General features: G+C 37.2%; 1 protein-coding gene across 1 annotated transcript in view; it reads left to right on the top strand.

The window, feature by feature from the left end:
* LOC146572914 (dolichyl-diphosphooligosaccharide--protein glycosyltransferase subunit TUSC3) overlaps positions 1-26782 on the top strand; it is a 79046-nt gene that overhangs the window by 12050 nt on the left and 40214 nt on the right. The window contains exons 2-3 of the mRNA XM_085277364.1: positions 23598-23767; positions 26216-26333. Coding sequence (XP_085133490.1) covers positions 23598-23767; positions 26216-26333 — 288 coding nt within the window. The remainder of the gene's footprint in view (positions 1-23597; positions 23768-26215; positions 26334-26782) is intronic.

The following is a 26782-nucleotide window of genomic DNA, read 5'->3' as shown; positions in this document are numbered from 1 at the left end:
AAAATCCAAAGTAAGACCGAACTTTAGACTTAGTCCATTTCGACAGCTGCAAAGCCTTTAAAACACTTCTACTGCCTCCCGTGTTTTTATAGACTCAAAGCAACCTCATGATGCAGAATTTCTTTGTTTGTTAAACTGTAACAAAGACATTGCGGTGTGCCCACAAATTACACAAAAACGTGGTAGAAGGCATGTTTTTGTTTAATTAAATTACTATTTTGGTATAAACATAACCTTAGAGATTCACTTACTAAACAGAAAATCTACCTGCATTTGGTGCTTGGCTGTCACTTTTGAACCCTGATCCCTACACTTCTTCATTACTCATTATGGAAAATGCATTGTTGCCATATTGCTTTATATCTTTATATTTTATTTTTTCCTGTCAACTCTCTTCTCATTCCATCTTCCTTTAGACCCCCCCCCCCCCAAAAAAAACAAACAAACAAACAAACAAAAAAAAACAACTTTATTCCTAAACTTCTGTCTCCCTGCTTCTGTTCCCTTTCTGCACACCCCACCACTGCATCATCCCACCACCACAGTGACAGGGCTTGCTACATAGCTGACATGAGGTGCCATATTATTCTACTGTGTATTATGTGTGTATGTTTGTCTCAGAGCGTGTTTGTGTGTCTGTCTGGCTTGGGGCTGATAAGACGTCATGGTGTTATCCTCCCAGACAGACCTGTGTGACACTGATGTGTTCACAGGCCACATACGCACTCACACAGAAACATATTCAAGTCCATATTATATGGACTAACATATATACATGTGTACATTTCATTATGTACTGGATTGTTATACTGAATGCCTTTAGATGTATACATGTATGTATTTATTAATGTTAAATTTCACAGATAACTTGTTATTCTTTCTTATTTTTCTTTCTGCTTCAATGGATGAAAGCTAGTGTTAAAATGGGGCTAAAACTGTGTGTGTTCTTTTGTGTTCCTCTGCATGAAAAAGAGATTGTCATAAGTCTGCCATATTAAAAACACTTGTCATAAGCGGGTAAGTACAGATGTGTTAGGGCAGATAGTAGCTAGGAGAGACAGATTTTTTGTTTTGTTTTGTTTTTTGACCTGGGCACAATATTTAGTGTTAGTCCATGTTAGGGAAGGCTATACCAAGAAATTGAACAGGTAATGCGTTATTAAATTATGTTAACATTGCTTTTTGAAAGAATGTATTTGTCCAGAGGATGTCAGTAATTGCTGTCGTGTTTCTGGCTACTTCTCATTTGCTCAGTCAAATAGTCTTGGAGGCCTGTCATGCAGCTGGAAGAAGCTGTGTTGATGATTATGTTTGGGGTTTGATTTTCGTGATTATAATAGCAGAAAAAAACACCTAAAAGTACTGTGAGACTAATGTTAGAATCTGCTCATCTTTCTCCAGCTAAATATATTTACTAAAAATTTCAACTCTAAGACTCCGCAGTCCTAGAGATCAATTGGCGACTCCCTTCAACCACCGCTTTCTAAAAAAATTGGTAAATGCACTATATATTTTTTTTCTAGTACTTCACGAGTGCTTTCTGTCTAACAGGCACACACTTTCATACTTCAATGCACGCATCAGAGAGCAGCTTGGGATTCAGTATCTTGCCCAAGGATACTTCATGCGTATTCCCCAACCAGTTGTGACTGGTTATTGGCAGTTGCTGTAAAATTGACTGCTAAGCCCCAGTCACACAGGTCTAGAGACTGATCAGCAACCCCCTGGTAACTGCAGGTCATATTCCCCCAATTTGTTGGTAGGAGGTTGCTTGCTGTTGCTACATGAAATTTTTACAAAATGGTATCCATTGCTGCGCTGAAAGCATCACCGTCCTTGCAATCACTTTGGTCACCAGCAAACTGCTGCAGTGGTCCATAGTTTGACCATAGTTTGACTCAAAGATGTTAATGTTAAGTAGCAATGGTAGTGACATTCAAATTAATTGCATGCTGTGTGGTCAGGTGTTTGAACATGTTGGAGATATTTCCCCTCTTGTGTTCAGTGATGAGGTTATTACACAAAAAACTAAGGCATCACATATTTGCAAAAGTGCTCCGTTTTCGGAGACGTCTGTTACCCACCAGCCTGATAGCTGACTGGGAGGTCAAGGCTCACTAGAGCCGGCGAGAACAGCGCACTCCCATCCCACATCGTTTTCATGTGACGTTATTTTTGTGCCACTATTCTGAGCGCATGTAAAAAAAATTTGCAGGTGCAAGTGTCGCATTTTGAGGAAAAATTTATATTGAGCGAAGAAAGCTAATTTTGAGTGAACAGAATTGATTGCTGCGTGCAAAAAATTTATTTAAGTGTTCCAGCTGACCGGGTGGTCACTCGGGTTAAATGTAATATATAAGGCTGAACTGACAAAAAATCGGCCGACTACACCACCAGGTGTTATAGGAAAAACCATAAAGCCTTTGAACTAAAACAAACGCTGTTGTGACAGTGATGTACACTGTCTTGTTGGTATATATGTATGATTTGTATCACCTTCATGTTTCCCTCTCACCACATATCCAAACTGATATCATGACCAGCAGCTTTTACAGCTGTGGCTCCAGCAAACAGCTGATACTAGAAATTAATATTAAATAAATTCTAACAACAGCTGATCAAGCTTAAACGTGCTGCTGTTGTTTACCGCAACATCTGCTGCTTTCCTCTTTCTGGCGCAAAGTGGGCGATAAACAAACAAGAGATGATCAGCTGATCATTGATCAGTTTCATGATTGAAGTAGCAACAGGAGAGGAAGGGGATGAGCATGAGAGAAGAAGAGGCAGCTGACAGCGTAAAGACAGAATAATTCCAGCTTTGTGTCTTTTTCATTCTAGCTGAAGTACGGGACGAATCGCGTTCCTTTTCCCCTCAATATTGTAATTGGTCCAGCCCGGAGTTGATCATGACCAATTGGCTAATCCACCACCTTTCATTGTTTATACCATTACAAAAACAAACAAACAAACATAAAAATGAAAAATCATTATTGGCTCATCGCGCAAATGCCCGGTATGCCCAATGGCCTGTCCAGCTATGTGGTCAGCTGGTGGGCAACGGGTATCTCCGAAAACGTTAGAGCACTTTTGCAAATATGTGATGTCTTGATAAATCGAGCAGACATTTGAAGTTTACACAGCAACATTCTTGCATGAAATTATCTTAAAAATTTATTTTGTGACCCAGAAAGACTAATATTTCAAACTCCACCACTCTGTGTTCCTTCGCTACTGCCTTGTTTGTTTTGGACGAAATGGATTCTGGGATATTGCATTTCATCATTTCGATCTGATTGGAGACCAAAACAGCCAATCAGATTTTTTTGCATCCAAGTCTGTGATTGGCTGGTTTTGTGGCACAAATATAACTGTGTACAGAAAGAGTTGAGCGCGCACGGGCAGAAATGTTGAGAGCGCAAGCAACACATTGCGAGCAAGCGCAAATGCAAAAACTGAGCGAGAGGGGCTGCTATTGTGTGTGTGTGTGTGTGTGTGTGTGTGTGTGTGTGTGTATGGATAATAGCAAACACTAAAATACATTTTTTGCACGCAGCAAGTCAGTCAAATTTAGCTTTTCTTCGCTCAAAATAAATTTTTCCTCAAAAGTTTTTACATGCGCTCAGAATAGTGGTACAAAAATAACGCCATATTTTCAGACCTCCCGCGGTCTTTTGCTACTCAGGTTAAATATGATATATAAGTCACTTAGATAACTTAAAAATGTTATTGTTTGGATTTTTTCAGTGTTTTATCTGTTCCTGAGTTAATCAGTTTGGCTGAGATTAAAGTTATAGTTTCACACAGCTGAATAAACGTCAAAGAGAAAACTGATTAAAAAGAAGTGTGAGATTGTAGAGAATTTACTCCTGTGTCCTGTTATATTTTAGGGAGCAAAGAACAGACGGCTGAGTTTATTAAACTCCAAATCTGCAAAAAGTGTAAGTTTATCATCTTGTCTTTATTTTTAGTTAGCACATACCTTAAACACTTCAAGCTGTAAGCTAATGATAGTTATATAAAAGCAGATGCAGCGAAATACTACAAAAGTAATTGGATTGAGCTTCACACTGAAAATGGGTAATGACCCAAAGCATGCTGCAAAGCAACCAAAGTATATCTCAAGTAAGTAAACTGGATATTCATCAGTGCCCAAGTTGGTAACCTGGTCTCAACCCAATAGAGCATGCTTTTCAGTTACTGAAGTCAGAGAGACCCACAAACAAGCAGCATGAGAAGGTGGCTGTACTAAAGAGCTGACAAAGGGAAGCAACATTTTTTTACACTTAGTATTTAAACTTTTGAGGATATGAGAATGGGGAACTGTGAAATGAGTATATAGAAATGATTATGATTTTAAAAAGTTAATTCAGTGTGGTTGTTTAACTCTTTTAATTAAAGTGCTCTTGAAACATCTTGAATGTTTAATTTTAAATCCATTGTGGATGGATTTTGGATGGATTTTAAATCTACAGGCAAAACGACATGGGTGTTGTCCAAATAATTACGGAGCCAACTGTGACACAATGAACCAAATCAGTTTAGATTAAAGCTGAATGCCAAATGTCTTTTATTGTCAGACCTCCATCTATTTCTCCCTTTCACTACTATGAGTTTACTAATTTTGGAAACTCTTGCTCTTGACCCTATTGGAGTTCTAGACAGGATGAAGTGTCATCAATTTTAGAGTTTTTACTTAAGACAGTTATCTGGGAAAACTAAAGTGAAGTCACATTGCTTCATTTAAGTCATATGAATCTAATAACACCACTGTCTTATTTGAGCAGTAAAAACCTAAAACTATTACATACATGGTACATAAAAACTAAGAATCATACATAATGTATATCATTTAAATACAATGACAACATGATCAAAACACAGGACACTGCTGGTGACAAATACGTGATCTCACACCTAAGGATGGGAATTGATATGAATTTAGCGATTCTGATTCATTTAAAGCGCCTTGAGGCAACTTTTGTTGTGATTTGGCGCTACATAAATAAAATTGAATTGAAATTGAATTGAATTGATTGCAGTGCTAATATCACTTATCTATTTGAATCCTTATCAGTTCTCATTGATTTCTCATTGGCTCAGCTTTGGGAGTCACCAGTGACATAAGTTACTTACTCCCAGAGCAAGCAATTTGTTACACTACTTGTTACATTGCTTTCTCTGTAAAATGACCTAACGCATTGTCATAATTATCATTAAACAATAGAGAACTATAGGATAAAATCCCACAGACCAACACAAATCCCTATCCTAATGAGGACCCACATATGATCTTATTCCTAATATTTGGGTATGAAGAGAAAGCTGACTGGACAAGGCAGCTTTGAAAATTGGCACAAAGAGATTTGAAAGCGATTGCCATAGTGATTATATTTTAAGTGATTATATTTTAGAAACATGAACAGGTAGAAACAGAGGCTGAAACCTGCCTGTTCTGGGTCAGGGAACTGTGCTGGGGTCAGCATTCACTCAACTGTAACATCACTTTGAGTTCTTGGCTAGCTTAGCATTAGCATGCTATCTGTGCAGATGCTTGCAAAGAGCTGACATTCTGTTAAAAGTATAATGAGGTTGTTTCTGTCCTGGATGCAGTTTGCACTTTACCATTGCACTTTTGTGCAAAAAAAATAAATAAATAAAAGAATACAAGTAATATTTATATCCACGTTGCACACTGTGTCACTATTTTCCTCCTCTGGCACACAAACTGAAATCAGCTGATTGCAGCGCAAGTGCAAGTAGAACTGATCAGCAGAACTGATAGGCAAGCAGACTAACAATTTCAAGTAATTGAACTGGGTTTCCAATTCCCATCTCTAGTCATGTCACGCTTTTATTTATTTTAAGTTTTTGATTCCTATGTTGACAAAAACAACAACAAGTTAACAGAAGCCTATGCTGAAATGCAGTAAAACTTTCACAAAGACTCTCTTGACTGGAAAAAAAGAAAAAAAAAACTGTACTATGACTGACAGATCATGTCTAACAAGGAGCTTGATTTACGATGATTGCAGTTCTTATTTTAGCTGAGCAACTCGTGGTCACGTATCATCCATACTGTTATTGAACAGCCAATTAGTCTCGCTTGATGAGCTCAGACCGTTACCTGTTTAGCACTAGTTCACCATTTCCCAACTGACACCACTTTGCAGTTGGCTATAAGACAGCTGGGCTATGAGAAATAACATTACTGCAGTTGCTCTAAGTTCTGCATTCTGAGCAATTGAACAAGGGCTTAAGCTTTTAATGCATGGGTTTTATTTCCAGGCAGTAAAATAAAAAGGTTCTGGACAGCAGCTTCTCTGCATTGGCTTTATGCTGGCTCATTCTGAAATGGCCTCTTTAGCCTGTTTGCCACCCCACTCTGGTGTATGTGCTTCATTAAACTAAGGTTAAACATAAAAAATAAAAAAAAGTTGCCATCATTAGATAAGATGTTTGCTCACAGGTTATGTTGCTCAGTCTTGTCTCTTTGCTTACTCTTAGCTTGCTTAGAAAAGCAATGCTAAATCCACTGAGTAACCCATCATATTAGAAGATTCTTTATATAATCCTGATTTATGTTAAACTATTAGTTGAAAATATTTTTTAGTATTGTTTTTTTCCACAGTATGCACAACAGTTTCCTTTGCAGTGTATTTTGTTTGAATATGGTAGTAATACATTAGAACAAAACAAATTGTTGTCTGACATTCAGTCTCTCTTGGATTCATTTGAGCAGAGATGTAGTGACTTTCAGTAGCCTGTTATTTGATTGAAATTTTAAATGATTGTTATCCAAGTGATATTATCCATGTTGAAGTTTAAAAACTGCTTGAGAAGAATGGAAGAAGAAAGTACGCAGACCAGACAAAATGTAAGGAAACTGAATTGTAGAGCATAGACAGTAGATTTGAAGAAAGTTCAAATTTCTAATTGATCTAGGTGTACTTGCGATATTCTTTGGAGGTTTTTCATAGAATTATTGTTGAAAGCTGTGAGAATGAGTGAAACTGCTTACCAAGGCGTGAATGTATATCAAATGTGAATGAGGCTTATTAGGAGTATGTCTGTACTAATACTAGGAATAGATTTTAAAGGCTAATGAAGTAGCAAAATAGGCCAGTCATACTTTTTAAAAATATGTGTGTTGTGCACTTGGCCCTGACTGAGCCTATTAAAAACTTTTTTTTTTTTTTTTTCGCCTGTCCCATTTGGTTCTTTAGCCATCAGAATTGTTGTCTGAAGACCAACAAGGATACCCAATGGATTTACTTTGCCAAATGGATCATCGTGGCATTGCCGTATTGGTCCATTTGGTCGATCTTTGTTTTTATTATTTATTATATTTTATTTCCAGATGTTACAGACGGGACAGACATGAGTGAGAGATAGGAAAGGGAGAAAGAAAGATAAGATAAGATAAGATAAGATAACTCTTTATTGTCATTGCACAGTCATACATAGTACAGTAGTACAATGAAATTGGAAAAACTGTCCTACGTCGGCACTACATATAACACAACACGACACGATATGACACATCACAACGTAACAAACAACACAACACAGTATATTAACTTAGTATAAAAAAGAAGAATAAGTGTATGTGTATTGCACACTGTTATTATTGCACATTAATTATTATTGCACCTTGTTATAAATATAAATATTATTGTTATCGTTTTAAACATTGTTACCTCCCCCTAAAAAGTCCAGGGAGGTATCCAGTCAGGTCAGCTATTTACATTGATCAGGGCTATTGCCCTGTTGTAAAAGCTGTCCTTGAGTCTATTTGTTCGGGACCTCAGCAGCCTGAACCTCCTGCCAGACGGCAGCAGCTTAAACACCCGGTGTCCTGGGTGTGTGCAGTCCCGTAGGATGCTGCGTGCCCTCTTGAGACAGCGAGTGCTGTACAGGTCCTTCAGGGAGGGAAGAGGATGTCCAATGATTTTTTGGGCCATGTTGATGACCCTCTGGAGTGCCTTTCTGTGTGCTGTGGTGCAGCTGGAGAACCACACACCGATGCAATATGTCAGCACAAAGAGGAAGGAAAGGGAAAAACAGAAGGGGAGAGGGACAGTGAGAAAGGGGGGGAGAAAAAAAAAATCTCCTGGATCACCTGTTGAGAGAAGAATAGAAAACAAGCAAAAAAAGACAAAAAAAAAAAGAAACAAAGCAACATACTAAACACAACACCATCGCATTAATCTAGCTAAGTGTAAACAGCAGTAAATACTAAATATTCAATGTTGTTGTGCAGCACGCAGGACAGATGTGCTTCGAAGTAGCAGCCAAGAAAGGTGTAATTTGGGTCTACGAGCGGTGAACACCCATGTGCATACCTGTGTGGATCAGCGCGCTTGTATTCCAAAGGTTTCTCCATGTAATGATCTGCTAGGGAGTGTGGGGGGGCCACAGCCCCGTCCTCCAGGGTGTGAAGCAGGTATGGAGGAGATCAAAACTCCAGACATCCAGAGGCCCCCAGAACACAAGAAACCATGGAAGACCAACAGAGGGGCAGCCGCGCCACTGTTCCAGTAAGAGCTGAGGAGAGTCCCAGATGAGGGTTCACTCAGCAGCCACGGAGCAGAAGCCAGGGGGAGTCTATTAAAGCCTATTAAAAACTATTGATGTATATCTCAGACAGGTGTATCAATTTAAACTGAGACCCCCCCCCCCCCCCCCAAAAAAAAAAGAACCTTCATTTTTTTTGTTGTTAGACAGGACAAGGAATGTGTTTACTTTTTTCTTTCTCACCTAATTGAAGTGTGCTGAAGTGTATCTGAACTGAATTACTTGTAACCATAGATCTTGTGCTGTTGGAACGCACTGAATGGTTAATTAAGGGATGAAACAAAATAAATGGCTTTCAGAATAATTATTTTAAAATATTCATGATTTAGTGTCCAATAGTGTCCAAAAAAAAAAAAAAAGTAATAGTAAATGGTCGATGGTGCTGTAAATTTCTTGAATATGGTCTGTTATCATATTAAGAAGAGATTTTGTGGCAGAATGCATTTATAAATAAGTGTCATTTCTGATTACATCCTTCTTTTAACATTTTTTTTTAAACGTATGGCCATGAACCAGGCTTTGTTTGATTTTTGAATCAAATATGTAAATATGTTTGAGTCCAGAGTACTTTATTGGCATGGCATTTTCAAGAACTGACTGACTACATATACACCCTTCAGATTTACACATTTCTCTAACATGCTCCTGTCACTCTTTAGATCTCATCTCTTTATTTTTTGTATAGTTTTAGTGCGTCAAATGGCAAATTCTTTATCTTTACATACTCATTTTTACACAATAGCCTTTCACACCATTTGACTAAAGTTCTTGAGTCTTCTGCTTTCTTATTTTTCCTCTGATTTTCCTGTAAGATGGATTAAGAAAGATGGGGGTTGTAGATCAAGCTGTACCACCATATTGCTTCTGTGCTTAATAAAACCACAATACCACCCACAACTGAATTGTGCTTCTAAAATCACAGAGCACACTGTAAAGATTGGCCCTTTCTTTGTTCCTCTTTTAAAAGTTTCAATTACACACTCAAATTGTGTGTGAAATACTAAATGAATGCTGCACATTAGGGCTGCCACAAACGATCATTTTGATAGTCGACTAGTCACCGATTATTTTTGCGATTAGTCGACTAATCAGATCATCATCCATTGGACGTAAAACTACAGCTTATTGCACCAGCAGCATCTGCTCTTATATAACTATCATTAGCTTACAGCTTTAAGTATTTAAGGTCTGTGCTAACTAAAAATAAAGACAAGATGATAGTTTATTAAATTTTAATGAAATTTGCAGATTGTTTCGGTGAAGCTTAATAAACTCCTTGCTATCTAAAATATAACAGGACACTGGAGTATATTCTGGAGCATCTCACACTTCTGATAATCAGCTGTCTGCTTGATGTTTATTCAGCTGTGTAAAAACTATAACTTTAATCTCAGACAAACTGATTTACTCAGGAACAAATAAAATACTAAAAAAAAAAGCCAAACAATAACATTTTAAGTTATCTAAGTGACTCATATATATTTAACCTGAGTAGCGAAAGACGGCGGTGGGTTTGAAAACGATTTGCGGGGAGTCCGGTGTTCTCACGGCGCTAGTGAGCCTAGCCCCCGGCTCGCTAACGAGCTAGTGGGTAACAGATGTCTCCGAAAACGTCGGAGCGCTTTTGAAAATATGTGGTGTCTTGATAAACTCAGCAGATATTTGAGGTTTACACAGCTACATTCTCGCCTGAAAATATGTTAAACGTTTATTTTGTGCCCCAGAAAGAATAATAAGAATAACATTAAAACTAACTAGCTGCCGCCATTGTTGGAAACTGCGCTGGGCCGCGCTATGAATTCTGGGACACAGCTGCTTCTTCTTCTTCTTCGGGGTTTAACGGTAGCTGACATCCTTGTACATGCAATGCTGCCATCTTCTGTTTCAGTCCGTTATTACACTCTTAAATCCTGCTACTTATTCCTGCGTCTTTTGTGATCTTACAAAGCTTCAAACGACGCGTCGACTATTAAATCAGTCGTCGACGATTTTGATAGTCGACGTAATCGTGACTAGTCGACAAATCGTGGCAGCCCTACTGCACATATTGCACATATTGCCACAGTAACAGTGTAACACATACATTTTTGTTTGTTTGTTTTGTCTTTTGCTCACTTCAAATTGTGAGGCACATTTCAAGTAGAGAAATTACTCAACTTAACTTAACTCATTAAAAAAGCCAATCTAACATTCGCTTCGTTTCTGTTCAAATTTAAAGGAACAGCTAACACATCTTTAGGGCTCCACTTAGGTATTCTTGTTAAGAATAAAATGATTTTGAAATGGTTTTGAAATACAGTGCTGCGCAAAGGTTTTGAGCCACCCCTGAATTATTATTTTTTCCTTCCAAGGAGCCAGACTTTCTTGTAAATGTTTTACAGTAGTCTTGAGGAGTAGTTCTCCAGTAGTTGTCTTTGGACGTTGGCTCAATTGTCACTTATTTTTAGTCCAGTCCTTATTCCTGAACCTTTTCAGAGGGTTATTTATAATAAAATCAGATTTATAAAGGTCAGTTTTATAATAAACTCTGGTAATAACACATTGAAATATTACAAAGTTAAAGGTCATAAAACGAAATCTTATGAAATTGTTTGCAATGTGTTAGTTTTTTTTTCCCCCTTGGTTTCTCTTTTTGAGGATATTTCAATGTGTCTTTGGTCTCGAACAAACTGTTATTTCTCGTCATTCCCCCCAAAAAATGTATTGCTGGCTAGTAATATATCACAATTTAAAAGTTTACCATGTGCAACCGTAAATAATTTGGCCTACAATGCTGCCTTGTATTCCTTCAACTATGTGTGGGAAGGAAAATAATGTGATGTCTAGTAAGATATTCAGTTCAATTCATTCTTATTTATATATTCATTCAATGCTGCCTGGAAAGCATCTGATTACCAACTTCTTAATTTTTCAGCGTGATAATGATCCCTAACACCAATGAAAACACATTCTAACACCTTAGTGAAGTCCTGGGAGCTGGGACTTCAACATTACTGAAGCTGTGTGGAATCATACTGGAGGATAATTGAACAAAAGGTGCAAAGATCCAAAGGAGAGCTTTGCAGCATTCTTCAGGAAGTCTGGAGATCTATTCCTGGAGACTATTTACAGAAATTACAAGAAATCTTTCCTAAGAGCTCAAGCTGTATTGAAGAATAAAGGTGGTCAAACTAAATAATTCAATTCAGTTTTATTCATATAGTGCCGAATCACCACAACAGTCACCTCAAGGTGCTTTAGATTGTAAAGTAAAAACCCTACAAAAAGAGGGAGAAACCCAAACAATCAAATCACCCCATTTGAGCAAGCAACTCCCTTTCAACATGAAGAAGCCTCCAGCAGAACCAGGCTCAGGGAGAGCCAGCCATTTTCCGTGACCACGTGGGGGTGAGAGAAGGACGGACCTTCAAACTTGTTAGGATTGTGCAAACTCTGTTTTGCCCTGTATGCTGTATTTCCACGTGTGTTTGCAATTGTTTTAATAAACTGCTGCACAGATTTGCAATTTTCCTAGAAAACTATAAAGAAATGAGGGGTGTCTCAAGACTTTTGCAAAGAACTACAATTTTTTGCAGTGCACTGAAATTCATTTAGATTTGGTCCCTTCCAGAAAATATAACTTTAACAATATAATAAAGTTCCTCTTAATGATTAACTCTTCAACACAAAGGAACATTTGTGTCCTTCTCGATGGTATAAAGTCAGGTAAGCTAAGCAGTATGTGTTCATTCTAATAGTCCTGTGGAGTAGTTGTATGATTGACCTACCTTTTCCTCATCATGGAATTCCACTAATTTTTAATAATTTCAGTTAATATTGACCTTGTTCAGGTTTAAAACTGATATTAACTCACATTAGACTTGAGACCCTTTCCCAGTAACATAAGGTTTTAGTTTTTTTCTGACTGCCTGACCTTCTTCATAACTTTTTCTTTCTCAGTTTCTTTTTCTTTATTACATTCTCTTTCTCTCCCTCTGTCATCGTTACTTGTTACTTGCCCAAATTATTTATTTATTTATTTTTTCATTTTTCCCCTCATACCTTGTTTTCATCCTTTTTTTTTTTTTTTTCATTTATTTTCTGATCCTCCTTCCATCCACCTGGATTTATTGCTGGAAGTAGTATAGTGACCATATGCTCCTTGATTCTTGCACTGACTCGCTATTGTCAGACTCACCCCTTGCCCTGTGTCTCCATCCTGAGTTCTTTTTTTTTTTTTTTTTATTAGGATGTCTTTATAACAAAATCAAACTGCACCATTGCTCTATAAAACCAATTGGTGCTCTATATTTGAAAAGGTGGGGGAAATGAAAAATAAGGGTAGAGGACAGGATGAATATAAATCAAATACAGTCACGTAATGTTTTATGTATTTGACATATTTAAAAAAAAAAAACCCCACACACAAAAAACCCCAAACAATTGTAGTCCTTAGGTAAATTAGTTAAAAACAGCGCGCATGACGTAGCGTAGGGCTGTTCGATATAACGATATATATCGGATGACGATATAAAAACGTCTATCGTTTCATTTTACGCTATCGTTTGTTTCGTGGTGTCGCAAAATAAACTGTTTACGGCAATATATTTTCATCGTTCTGATGGTCACTGTAGTGGCTATATTAATTTAAAGTTCTCTCTTTCTCTTATATTTAATATAACCACACTATGGACGGACAAGCGCCTGTTTTTATGCGTTGTGGTTAGCAACGACGACGGTAACACCATCGCGTGCCCGCTTGTTTATGTTCCACAAACCTTTCACAATAAAGCTCAAGATCCTGTTGAGACTTTTCAAAATAAACTGAATCACGTGAAAGAGCAGATTATTTACGGATGAGAAGTAAAAAAGCGCCGCCAGGTGCTAAAAAATAAACCTTAGACTCAAACGTTAGAACAGGCCTTCCCCCGCAGCACGCCGTGTAATAAATACTCACAAAGAAAACGGCGGCCGTTACAACTTATGTCTAAAAATGTATCGTTTCATGCATCGGTTAAAACACTCTACTCCAGCTACATGACGCGCAGCTGGAAACACTTCCCGCAAGTCGAGCTGCACGAGATTCACAGAATTCACAAAAAATGTTACATTTTTGTGATTTATATCGTTATCGCTGGTTGCTGGAGTACTTTTCTATGCTGTGGTGTGCTGGGGGAGCAGCACAGCAAAGAAGGACTCATCCAGGCTGGAGAAACTGATCAGGAGGGCTAGCTCTGTGGTCGGCATGAAGCTGGACACTCTGGTGACAGTGGCAGAGAAAAGGACATTAAAGAAACTGATGGACATTATGGACAATGCCAGGCATCCTCTGCACACGGCCATAAACAACCAGAAGAGTCTGTTCAGTGACAGGTTGCTTCTCCCAAAGACAAGAACTAACAGACTTAAAAACTCCTTTGTCCCACACGCCATCAGACTGTTTAACTCCTCTCTGGAGGGGAGAGGGAGGGGAAACAGGAGGACAAAGGAGGGGGGAACAACTAAGCTGTAGTGCCTCTTCACCTCACTGTGCAATACCTTGTGCAATACTTTTGTAAATAGTCAACAGTGCAATAGACTCAATACTTGAAATGTGCAATTCACTTGTATTTTTATTTTTTATTTTTTATTCCTATTTATTCTATTTATCCCCTTCGTATATTTTATTTATATTGTCTCTGTATTTCTATATATATATATGTGTGTGTGTGTGTGTGTGTGTGTGTGTGTGTGTATATGTGTGTGTGTGTGTGTATATGTGTGTGTGTGTGTGTGTGTATATATATATATATATATATATATATATATATATATATAAATAAAAAAAATATTCTGTAACTCTGTAACTTCTGTCGGTGCTGTGCTTTTTTTGGAAATCTAATTTCCCAGAGGAACCCACCCGAGGGATTAATAAAGTTCTATCTTATCTTATCTTATCGGTACGATAGAATTCTTATATCGGGATATGAGATTTTGGTCATATCGCACAGCCCTAACGTAGCGCGCACATGTTATTATTTAATGAAAATTAAACCAAAATGAAGAAGCAGTGTGATTAAAAACAAAGTATGCACCATCCTTCAAAACCTTGAAGAACCACTCTACACAGAAATAACATAGAAGTAATTATTTTGCATGTGGTAATCAGTCTTTCACATCATTGTAGAGGATTTTGACAGTCTTCTTTACACTGTTGCTTTATTTATTTGAGATTTGTGCTTATTTGTTTAGTCACAGATGTCTTAAGATCCTATACAGCAATTCAATCAGGTTTTTCCCCAGCCATCAGATTTGCTATTGTGCTTGAGACCATTATCCTGTTACGTGATCCATTTTTAGCCAAGCTTAAACAGTTGTACAAATGGCCTCATATTTCACTGTGGAATACTTTGGTATACATGCAAGATGCCCAGATACTGTGTTGCAAAAAAGCCTACCCCTTCACCACTGTGTTCCCCTGTTGGTATGAGGTGTTTGTGCTGATTTGTTGTGCTTGTAAAGCTGCTCTGTCCTGATATGTGCTGTTTTAGAGAGAAGCGTTTTTTGTTTCTCCTTGATCATTCCATGGTCAAACCTTGGGGTTAATTATTTTAACTATTTTGAATATTTTTCAAATTCATTTGGAAAATAATAATCTTTTTCACAACACAATGATTCTCTTCAAATTGTTTGGACACGGCTCTAGAAGTCTTTCCAGATCAATAAGCAGCAACAACTGCTTCTCAAACATCGATATTGATGTATTTCCTCTTTAGTATTGTTTGAGACAGCTAAATCCTCCAGAACATCAGTTTTTATAGGTGATGGTCACATTTGCTGATGATTAGTTAATCAAGTGCATTTGATAATCAGCACCTGGCTGCTACTTACCCTCTTAATTCTTGTTAAAATATTGTTCCACAAGTAATTCTCATAAGATTGCTTGGTTTTTTTTTTTTTTTCTTTTTTTAAACGAAAATCAGCAAACAAAAAAAAGCGGAAAAACCCTTCCAACCATAGAGATTAAATGTAGTCCTTTGGTTTATGGTGTAATGCAGACTTTCCAAGTCTCTCTTTGATCTGTGCTGGCGAGCTGTTCCTTGAGCGAAACACCCCATATGGAAAAGATATATATAAATCTTACAAGACAGATAAAAACTTTATATGAAACTTGTATGAAAAGCATATTTACCGTGCTTGGTAAATATGGCCCAAAGAGTGACTCGTTTGAAAAATAAGTGATGTCAAATTGAATTCAAATAGGAAATAAACCGTTTTACATAAACCGTTTTACCCAGAGCTCTAAACGCAGGTCTTAATGAAGCCGTTTCATAATATAATCATTTACCCTTTGAACATTCAGTCTAGTCATTCGCATGATGCATGTTGTTTTATTAGTTTCATGTTCTTCGCATTTGGCCTGTATCTCTTGTTAATGGGCATTTAAACTGTCAAAAAAAAAGTTAAAAAGTTCAGTTGAAACTTTGCAGACAATCTAAACTAACAAACACAAAAGACTTAGGCACCCTATGGGGGGAAAAAGACAGAAGATTTAAAATGTCAAACCATTTGCCTTGGAGGTTTGGAAAAAAACTGTAATCTGTAAGGAAAAAAAATAGGCAAACCTTCAGATATTCTATAAGCATCGCTGACAGAGACAACCATTGGCACTAATAGAAGAAAAGATATAAAGTAAAATTAAATCACCGGAGGGTGACGGATTGACAAAGGGAACAGAAAAATGCATTTATTTCAAATAATTGTTATTAGGCAGATAAGCTGACAAATCCTTACCCAAACATGTCTAGTGACAAGTCATGATATTTCTGGGAAGCACAGATTATGGGCTGACAAGTGTGGAGTCGGCAAAATGAATGCTTGTTTTATTCAGTGGAGGTGAGAGAGAGAGGAGCAATAACTGACTTGCACAGATATGCTGCCAATATGTCTGATGTTATATGTGATAGCATCTTAACACCTTATCTGTTCTCTACCTTTTAAAAATCCTGAAAACATGTTCACAGAATTTCCCTGATTACGTGTGTGTGTGTGTGTGTGTGTGTGAGAGATCTGCTTGAAAATGGACAAATTGATGCAAAACAAATGTTTGCATTATTTTTAGTCTGGGGGAAAGTTTTCTTATTATGGCTTTGTGCTCACGTGTCCATATTAATAATTGTTCTCTGTTATGTTGTCTTGTTCCCTCTTTTAAACGTTATTTTTCAAATATGTTCTTTCCTCTTTTTTTTTTTTATCCCCTTAGTTAGTACCCATTGCCACATGCAGGATTCTTTTTTTATTTTCTATCCCACCACTAGGGCTGCCACAAACGATTATTTTGATAGTCGACTAGTCACCGATTATTTTTGCGATTAGTCGACTAATCAGATCATCATCCATTGGACGTACAGCTTATTGCACCAGCAGCATCTGGTCTTACATAACTATCATTAGCTTACAGCTTGAAGTGTTTGTGCTAACTAAAAATAAAGACAAGATGGTAGTTTATTAATTTTTAATGAAATTTGCAGATTGTTTCGGTGAAGTTTAATAAACTCCTTGCTTTCTAAAATATAACAGGACACCGGAGTATATTCTCCAGCGTCTCACACTTCTGACAATCAGCTGTCTGCTTGACAGTTTTAGCTGTGCAAAAACTATAACTTTAATCTCAGCCAAACCGATTTACTCAGGAACAAATAAAATACTAAAGAAAGCCAAACAATAACATTTTTAAGTTATCTAAGTGACTTATATATATGTTTAACCTGACTAGCGAAAGACGGCGGTGGGTTTGAAAACGATTTGCCGGGAGTCCGGTGTTCTCACGGCTCTAGTTAGCCTTGCCCCCGCCTAGCTAACGAGCTAGTGGGTAACAGACGTCTCCGAAAACGTCGGAGCGCTTTTGAAAATATGTGGTGTCTTGATAAACTGAGCAGATATTTGAGGTTTACACAGCTACATTCAAGCCTGAAAATATGTTAAACGTTTATTTTGTGCCCCAGAAAGAATAATAAGAGTAAAGTTAAAACTAACTAGCTGCTGCCATTGTTGACAACTGCGCTGGGCTGCGCTATGAATTCTGGGACACAGCTTCTCCTTCTTCGGGGTTTAACGGCAGCTGGCATCCTTGTACATGCAGTGCTGCCATCTTCTGTTTCAGTCCGTTATTACACTCTTAAATCCTACTACCGGTACTCATTCCTGCGTCCTTTGTGATCTTACAAAGCTTCAAACGATGCGTCGACTATTAAATTAGTCGTCGACGATTTTAATAGTCGACATAATCGTGACTAGTCGACTAATCGTGGCAGCCCTACCCACCACTGAATTAATTTATACACCCTGATTTCTTTAACCTCTTGCTAACATCCTTCCTATATTTTTCATTATATCTTATTCAATATAAATAAATAAAAAGAAAAGAACCACTGAGTATTATTTTTTTCCTTCCTTCCTCAATTCCTGTGTCCTCTTGAGCTTTTATAGTGCATCAGTATATGAGTATCCTTTATGTATCTTTACTTTAGCACAACACAGAAAGGTCATCATAAGGACACTATGATTACAAGAAACTGACCATGAATAAGTCTTTGTTGGGTTTTACAAAAGCAACATGATTCTGATGATGAGAGAGGAAGAGCGAGTCTTTGTTCCTTTATTATATGAAGTCAATTTCTAGTAATCCCCCTTTCTATGGGAGAACTGAAGCAAACTGTTTGGAGGCTGATGACCAAAGCAGAAACCCATTCACTCACAATAGCCCTTGGTTAAGACTGCCTGGAGCAAGGGATTGTTGAGAGAAACAAACACTGTTAGCTTTTATGTTGAGTATTCACAGATCAAACCCCTGGCTGTTTGCAAACGAGGTATATAAAGATACTCCATAGAGGTTTTAAGACTAATGCTGATGTGAAACACACATATACAAACATATGTAGGAAACTTTTAAATCATTTATTTCAACCCCACCCCTTCCCGTGCATGTGCCCTTGTTATGGCACCATCATTGAAGAGTGTTACAAATTGTACTCTCTACATTTCTTCAAAGGAACTTCTCAGTTGGCCTTTGAAGACAGAAAAATGAAGACAGGACAGTTTGTTTCTCTGTGCATGCTTTTTCGAAATGACAAAAAAAAATTTGCATGTGCATTTTATCTTTTAAACAGTGAAAATCAAAATGAGAATTTCAAGTGGCACAATAGAGATTTAAACTAATTGACCTCTGTGGCTTTTCTAAAGTAGAAACTACAATTTTTTTTCAAATGAGAGGTGAAGGACTTTTATTAAGAAAAAAATACAAAAATAAAACTCGTAGCAGCCATGACTGAACGAGTCGAATCAGTCTTTAAAATGTTCCTCGAAAATCTTTCTCACATCATTCTTCTTCACAGAAAACCTTTGCTGCCTTTTTATTTTGGGTGGGAACTTTAACCTCTGTCAAACAAAGTGATGCAAAAGTGTTATCAGCTGCAAAGTTGACCATGTCAGCTTTTGATTCAACACTACATAGCTGACAGATTAATTTATAACTAGCTTTCTTAATTCACAAACTGGTCCCTTGTTTCACTTACTGATATATTTTCTAACAGTTTTATGGCTGGCAGAGTAAGTGTATGGTTGTGCAACTAGATGACTAAGAAACTAACTGGCCTCTTTCATGCCCCACTTAACCTCTTTCTACATGGTCATTGCTGGATGAATCACTTGCCTTATATGTCATGCATCATACTCCTGGCTGTCTAATCACATCTCTTCAAATTATCTTCCTGTGCTGTTGGGATGCACTGCTAGTAAGATCTTTGTGGGTTTGTTGTAAAGTAACTTTTGTTGTATTTATTTTACAAGTCATGACACTCAGTTCTTAGCACTGTAGTGGCTTTGCGCTGAAAGCAATGTGAAATGACAGTGAGGTGTTTGACAAGAGGATAAAACAATTCAGGAAACAAGAAAAGCAGGGGCACAGAATGAACTGGAGATTAAGTAAGAAATAGATATGATGAGACAAGAGAGTGAGAGCAAAATGGAAAATTGTGAACATAGAAAATATTTATTTCTAGGTTTACTTCTAGTGTTACAATTTGCTCCATACCCTATGAACTATAGTTTTTTTTGTGTGTGTGTTACAGAGAGGTTAAGGGATTCATATTTAGTAATACAAAAGGAGATGGATAAAACAGGATATCTATAGACCATTTGTGCGTTTTACTCACTGGATAACACGCACACATGCACGCTTGGTTAAGATTCATTTCCATGCCCACGCCAAAGTGTGTGTTGTGACTCTCATATAACAACTAGTGCTTTGGTGACAAATTGATGTGATTCTTATATTTAACATTTTGTATTGCCCAAAGTTAAGTTTCAAAAAGCAAAGAAAGCACTACAATGTGTTACTTTTCACATAAGTTTCTTTTTTGCATCACTCAACTTGTTTATGACTCTCTTATGTGCACCTGTTTATGCTTCATTTTCTATTGTTACCAAGGGTCTTTTGAAGTTTCCCAACAACATTGTTTTTTTTTTTTTTTTTTTCACAAAGTGCTGTATCCTTGACATAGGATAGATTTTTTTTTTTTTTTTTTTTTTTTACTTTTTTACTTTGCAGTGTGTATGGTTTCATTAGTCATCTGAAGGCATCTTTAAAAAAAAAAAAAGGAAAGGCAAAGCAAAGCCAAAATTAAAGTCTTTTTCTTCTATGTTTAATTATTCAGTGCTAGAAGAAGAAAATGCTACATTTCAAAATGATGAATGTTAGACGGTTCAAGAACAGTATTCAGTTTACTGTATGCCTGCGATATGCATTTTAGGTAGAATTCATTGGAATGTTGTGGGCTTCTATTTTTTACATAAACCCCTGTGCCCAGCCTATAGCGTTGTTTGTGGATATTTTGATTTGGATCAGGTGACTGACTTGGTGTCAGAGCTTTAACTCTGATACTGCTGGATAAACAGAAACTCACTCAGGAACGAGGTCACACAAAGCTCAAGTTTTCACTCGCGAGAGGGAAGCAGTTGTTTCCAACCCACTTCAACTTGCGTCCCCCTGCAGGCTGCTTTTATTGCTTACACACATGAATATGCATAGTCTCATTAACATGTGACATCTTACACAGGCATATATGTGAACAAAGAGCAGTGTGTGTGTGTGTGTGTGTGTGTGTGTGTGTGTGTGTGTGTGTGTGTTTGTGTCAAGATATGGCCCTGTGAACGCCTCCTTAAAAAGCTGGTGACAGGAGTCCAGCGGTCCACCTAACCAAAGGGCTCTTACACTTAAGCAGATACAGAGTAGGTGTCCTCCCATAGTATAAATCAGAAAGAGAACAGTCTTCGCAGACTGCTAAGGATCAGACATCCTATCAATATGCAATTGATTATATACCTCTAAAGATTATTGATTATATGTTCCTAAGTACAAATGACAATCGTGAAATATCACTCCAACACTTGGCTATTAGGAACATTTCATTTCTTTGCCCCATTATCATACCACAGTATAGGGGTATGCTGTTGTCATCATCTGTCTTTGAAGAGTCATCCTATCTGACCTTACACGTCATACACAATGACTAAATTTGACATTTAATGACAGTCTTTTGCATTGTCAAAAAAAATGTTCACTTTCAAACACATTCACAAAGAAAATAACCAGGAACGTTGGAGTGCAGTTAATCGCATATATAGCTTAATAAGTCTCTTATTTGCCCACGCAATTATTTTACTTGATTGAATTTTAACTGTGGGACTGGACAAGTTGAGAAATGCTTTCAAGCTAAATTAAACTACTTTAAATTGCTAGTTTAGTAGAGCTGTAAAACATTAATACTGGTAGCAGTGCAGCTGTAAAATAATTTCAGTAAGGCTAATCATACATGCCATAAGACCCATAATTTCACACAAAATGGTGTGATAATGTAATTATGCAGTTTTATGCCAATTAGTTGTCAGAAAATAATGTAGTACAGTGCAAAATCTAAATTTAAATATAAATGTATGTTTTGTGGCTTGCTTTTATATTGTCTCAATAACTTTTGTGTTTCCTTGCTGATTCAGCCCCTCATTTTAGACCTCCATACAGCAGCTCATACCTGAAAATTGGCAGAAGTAAAAGTGTTTGTTTTTTTTGTTTTTTTTAGTTTTTTAAACTAGCTACTCTGTAATGGTCCTGAAAAAATAGTGTGCAATCTTATCTATACTCACATAGTACTTCTGAATCTTTTCTGTGTGTGTGTGTGTGTGTGTGTGTGTGTGTGTGTGTGTGTGTGTGTAAAACAAATGTTAGACAGTGCATCATTACTGCAGTATGATTGGCATCCAGGACTGACAGTTCTCCTTTTGGGGGTGAATGCACACGGGCAGCAACAAGGTACATAAATCAAAGGCAGAAAAGCAGAGGTGTATAGAAACCACTTTGTACCTCATGTGGACATTCACACTATTGTGTATACATTTGTGTTTTTGTGTAGTACTTATTGTTGCCTTTTCGTGTTCCCTTGGGAATCTCCTTCCTCATTATACATGGCTCTCCTGGGCCATGTATATATAGGAGTGTGTGTGTGTGCGTGTTGTCTAAAACACACAAGCAATACTGCAGAAACACATGTCAGCAGCTGTGTGTATTGCCTATTTCTGCCTCACTCTCTTCCTCTTCCTCCTTTTAGTTTTTGTTTGTCTCTGTCAATCTTGTCCCCAGGCAGTTTACTGGAGAGATTTAGACAACAGCTCTGCTTTCTTCAGCCAAGTCTATGACCGTGTGTGTGTGTGTGTGTGTGTGTGTGTGTGTGTGTGTGTGTGTACGTACATGTAAGAGTGAGCAAAAAAGATTTTGTGCCCAATTAGTAGCTGGAGTGAAGTGCAATGCTAAATTATTTAGTTACTGTCTACTTGATCCAATGCTACCAAATTTGGGGAGAGAGTAATGGAGACAGTAAGATGAAAAGTTAATCTACATATGTAATATGTGATGACAGAATGCTTGCCGCTGATCTCTGCCATGCTTCAACCCTGAATTAAATGTCCCTCTGCCAATACCAGAGATGCGTGCATATGATGGCTTCTAAAAACTGACAGTGAGAATTAGAAAGCATGATCGTAAACTAGGCTTGGGCAACTGGACGAATATATCGACTATCGACGATAGGCTGAGCCCATCGTCAATTGTTTTTACAGGGATGATTTATTTATTTATTTGCCCATGAGTAAGTTTGCTAATAACGATGGAGCTAATAGGAGCATCAACAGAAAAAAAAAATAATAATAATAGCGCTGTTTTAACAGCATCCTCTTTCATCTGCGAGCAAATGCACCCTCCTCAGAGTCCGCCCAAATGCTTGTTGATGGAGCTGCAGAAGGTGGTGATAGCTGCATACTCAGCCGGATGGTGGACACGTACATGCTCATGCAAGTTAGTCGTGTTTGAGTACTTTGCTCGCACTATACGTCTGCACAAGCGGCACACCTCTTTGCCTCTTTCCTCTCTACCTCTTTCATCTGGTTTAAAGGCAAAGAAATCTCACATTGGCAACTTTATATTTTTTTTTTAGTGCTGTCATCGTCAATGCGCCGTCATCACGACTAACGCGATTAACAATTAACCCATCTGGAGTCGAAATCCCTGAAATGCCCCTGTCGGGCAGTTTGTCCGAAGTTTGTTCATTCTGCACTCCAGATGGGTTGAGCGCGTAAAAAATTTAAATTGCGTTAATTGTGATGACCACGTTAACGCCGCATTACCGCTGACAGCCCTAATTTTCGGGGGGAAATTAGTTTGTACCCTATTAATATTTATAGGCCAGTAGTCAAACCTATTTTTATTTAAGTCTTCTACCACCCACCACTGAGTCACCCTTGGACTTTCAGTCAGAGTATACATGTTTCACATGAGGAGAAAAGGCTGGAAGAAACATTGCCGTTTTTTAAGATAAAATGTAAGGAAGCAGGATCATACATACTACGGTCTTATTTCCCTGAATTGTTACTTAACTATGATTGCATTGTTCTTCTTTTTCCTATAAAATCCTAATGGGATGTATTATTTCCACCTCTTTCTTTTTCTGGGTGTTCAGAACCTGCTGTCAGAGAAAGTTGACCAGATGATGGAGTGGTCTTCTCGGCGTTCAGTTATCCGGATGAATGGGGACAAGTTCCGTCGTTTTGTCAAGGCCCCACCCAGAAATTACTCTGTCATCGTCATGTTCACTGCCCTACAGCCTCAAAGGCAATGTTCTGTCTGCAGGTATATACACGTACACGCGCAGTACACCTACTGTAGGACACAATGTGCCATAGCTCTTACTGTAACAGCTATTCCTTTGTCCTTCCCGCTATTGCCCAAGATGTCATGCCCTCCTGTGAGTTTTCTCAGTGGGCTACAGTGAAAAAGTCCTTTAAACTCATGTTCTTTTCTTCTGTACTACCAAAAAGGAAATGAATACTGTCCACAGAACAAGTCCCATAGCCACTTATATACTAGAAGCATTAAATGCACAGGGAGATTTAAAAAAAATAACAACAACAACAACAACAACAGACAAAACTCCAACTGCAATCTTAAATTGTAATTACTACTTAAAAAAAAATCCAACCTGTATCACATTTGCAGCAGAATGAGGTACAACACAGCAAGGTCAAGTACCTGTATAACAAATTAGATTACTCTCTCTAAGATTACTGTCTCTCTAATCTAATCTGAGGTTCTTCAACAGTTTTTTTTTTCTTGTCTTGTCCGTGATGGTGGAGAGGTTGGAATGGAAGAAATTGATTCTGTGTAAAGCTATGTTTTATACGCATAATGAGTAGGGATGGGTATCGTTTAGGTTTTATCCGATACCAGTACCAAACCGGTACTTTTGAAACGGTGCCGGTGCTTAAAGAATGGAGAACACACACTTTGTCCAAAAACCTCTTATGTTTATCTGGTTTTGTTTTTTTTTTTGTAAAAAGATAACAATGTTAGCCTTTTCTGCAGCTATAGGGCATATATGGTATCACTCTTGGCTGGAAGCAGTGCTTAATCAATAGAAAAAAAACACCAGTTTTGTCTAAAAACCTTGATTAAGAATTCTGGTTGGGTTGGATCAAATACTTATTTCACTCAATAACAAAAAAAATATTTATTTATAACTTTTATGTCATATAGTTTGCTTTTTTGTTTTGTTTTGGGGGGCAGGTAGATATTATCTCTCTCCATCCGAATGAAACTACCATGAAAATTAGACACTATTCATTTCTTTGCAAGTGAGAAAAATTAAAATTCAGCAGTGGCTGAAGTAATTATTTCTCTCATTCTATTTTTAATGAAAATTTGTTCTTATGTGAATCTACAACTTTAACGCCCTGACAAGTGTTAAATTGTATTTCAGCACCATGGACAGTTCTTATCATGGCACTGGAGTTCATAATTGAGACAGCTCTAGAGCTGTCCATGGTTATGAAAGCTTCTTGTCAGAGAACCCAAAATGTGGTGTTACGTGTGATACTGCAGTCTGCTGCATATTACTTAATTATTTCTTGCTTGTCTGATGGTTGGTTGTGATGATGGTTTTTGATGGTATTTTTTTTCAGTCATACTAATTTATATTAAAAATAGTGGCTATTACAATTTTTAGGAATTTTCAGTTTGAGAACTCAAATAGTGAATGCTTACACAAATAACAAGCTTAATCTGAAAATGTAGTAAAAATTACATACAAATTTAGTCTGTAACTGCTTCATTTTGTATGGTAAACCTAGCCAGCTCCTCTTTGCTATGTAGTAAAAACCAGGTAGCTGACCATATCGTTGTGTCCAAAGGGGCATCCAGCCAGCTGATGAAATCATCACTGACCTTCTCTATCTTGACCTGGCTGGTTTCTTTAATCAGCCACTCTTCTACGTTATCAGTCACTTGATTAGATAAGTTATTCATCAGCCATGTCAGTACCACACAGCAGGCAGACAGAGTGAATGGACTCAGTGTATGAAAGTAACGCAACACAAAAAATTATTGTTTCTGTTTTTGGCGTTCGTATAAAATTATCTTTGCTGAAATTGCATGACAGTAACTCAATAAATCATTGCCAAACCAGATTCTGCAATTTACAGTTTCATACACACCATAAATACAAAGTCCTTTCATTCAAAATATCTAAATTCTAAATGTTTGTTTGTATGTGTTTTTAATCTAACAACAAACTAGGGAACTTATATAATACGTACTATATAAAACTATATAAACTACTATATAAAACTTATACTGTATAATTAACAGATGTATACATTAATGTCACTCCTTTTGTCTTTTGTCTTCACTTTCTCTGTCTTTCCTTGTTCCAAGCATTCTCTTATTAACATTAGTGTGACATCATTAGAAAAAGAGAGCAAGGAGAGAATGTAAGATGGATGTTAGATGGTGACCTGAGTGTCTGCTTTAAGAGGACTATTGGGCAGTGAAAACGATGGCTAATCACTGGAGTCCTCACTCCCACATCACTCTTAAGCTCTGTCCCAGTTTCATACTACATACTAATTTTAACTAGGCTCTTTAAGTTTTGGAATTTAAGTACACAAAAGAATGATTGTTTTTGAGCATAGCACTGATGGAAAATGTTTTTGCACATGCTTGTGTTTTGTGAATGTAATACTGTTGCATTTTACAATAGTAAATTAATATATATCTCTTCTGTCTGTCCTGTTTATTTTGTAGGCAGGCAAATGAGGAGTACCAGGTCCTGGCAAACTCATGGCGGTACTCATCTGCTTTCTCCAACAAGCTATTCTTCACGGTAGTGGACTATGATGAGGGAGCTGATGTTTTCCAGCAGGTAACCATTTTCAACTGGTCTTTAGATTGTCATACTCACTACCTAAAGTTGCACTAAAAATAATGATAATTTGATGTGTGTTCATGCATCTGTTGGATTGAGGATAGAACTAGATTGTTTGTTAGTACTTGTTATTCCTCCACTGGTTCCTTCTTTGTTTTTGTTTTACCAGATATTTAAAACTCAGAAAAGAGGCGTCAAAAAAATAGCTGTCATTTTTGTTTTTTGGGGTTTTTTTTTTTGTTTTGTTATTATAAGATACTCTTAGAACTTTCAATAGATGCATATTGATATAAAGCCTGTTTTTAGTTCTTTTCTTTCTTTTATCATGATTTAGATTAACAATAATCCAGAAAAAAACATTTTAAGATTTTTTTTGCTTTTACTACTTTTGTTTTTGTTCTTTTCTGCTTACTATTTCGGTATATTTTTCCTTCTCTTATATTGTT

The sequence above is a fragment of the Mchenga conophoros genome, linkage group LG6 (assembly GCF_057382185.1).
Source record: "Mchenga conophoros isolate Kocher_MC1m ecotype Shallow Benthic linkage group LG6, M_conophoros_male_GT1.1, whole genome shotgun sequence".
Lineage (NCBI taxonomy): Eukaryota > Metazoa > Chordata > Actinopteri > Cichliformes > Cichlidae > Mchenga > Mchenga conophoros.
The sequence above is the reverse complement of the archived record's forward strand: the minus strand, read 5'-3'. Positions and strand labels throughout refer to the sequence as shown.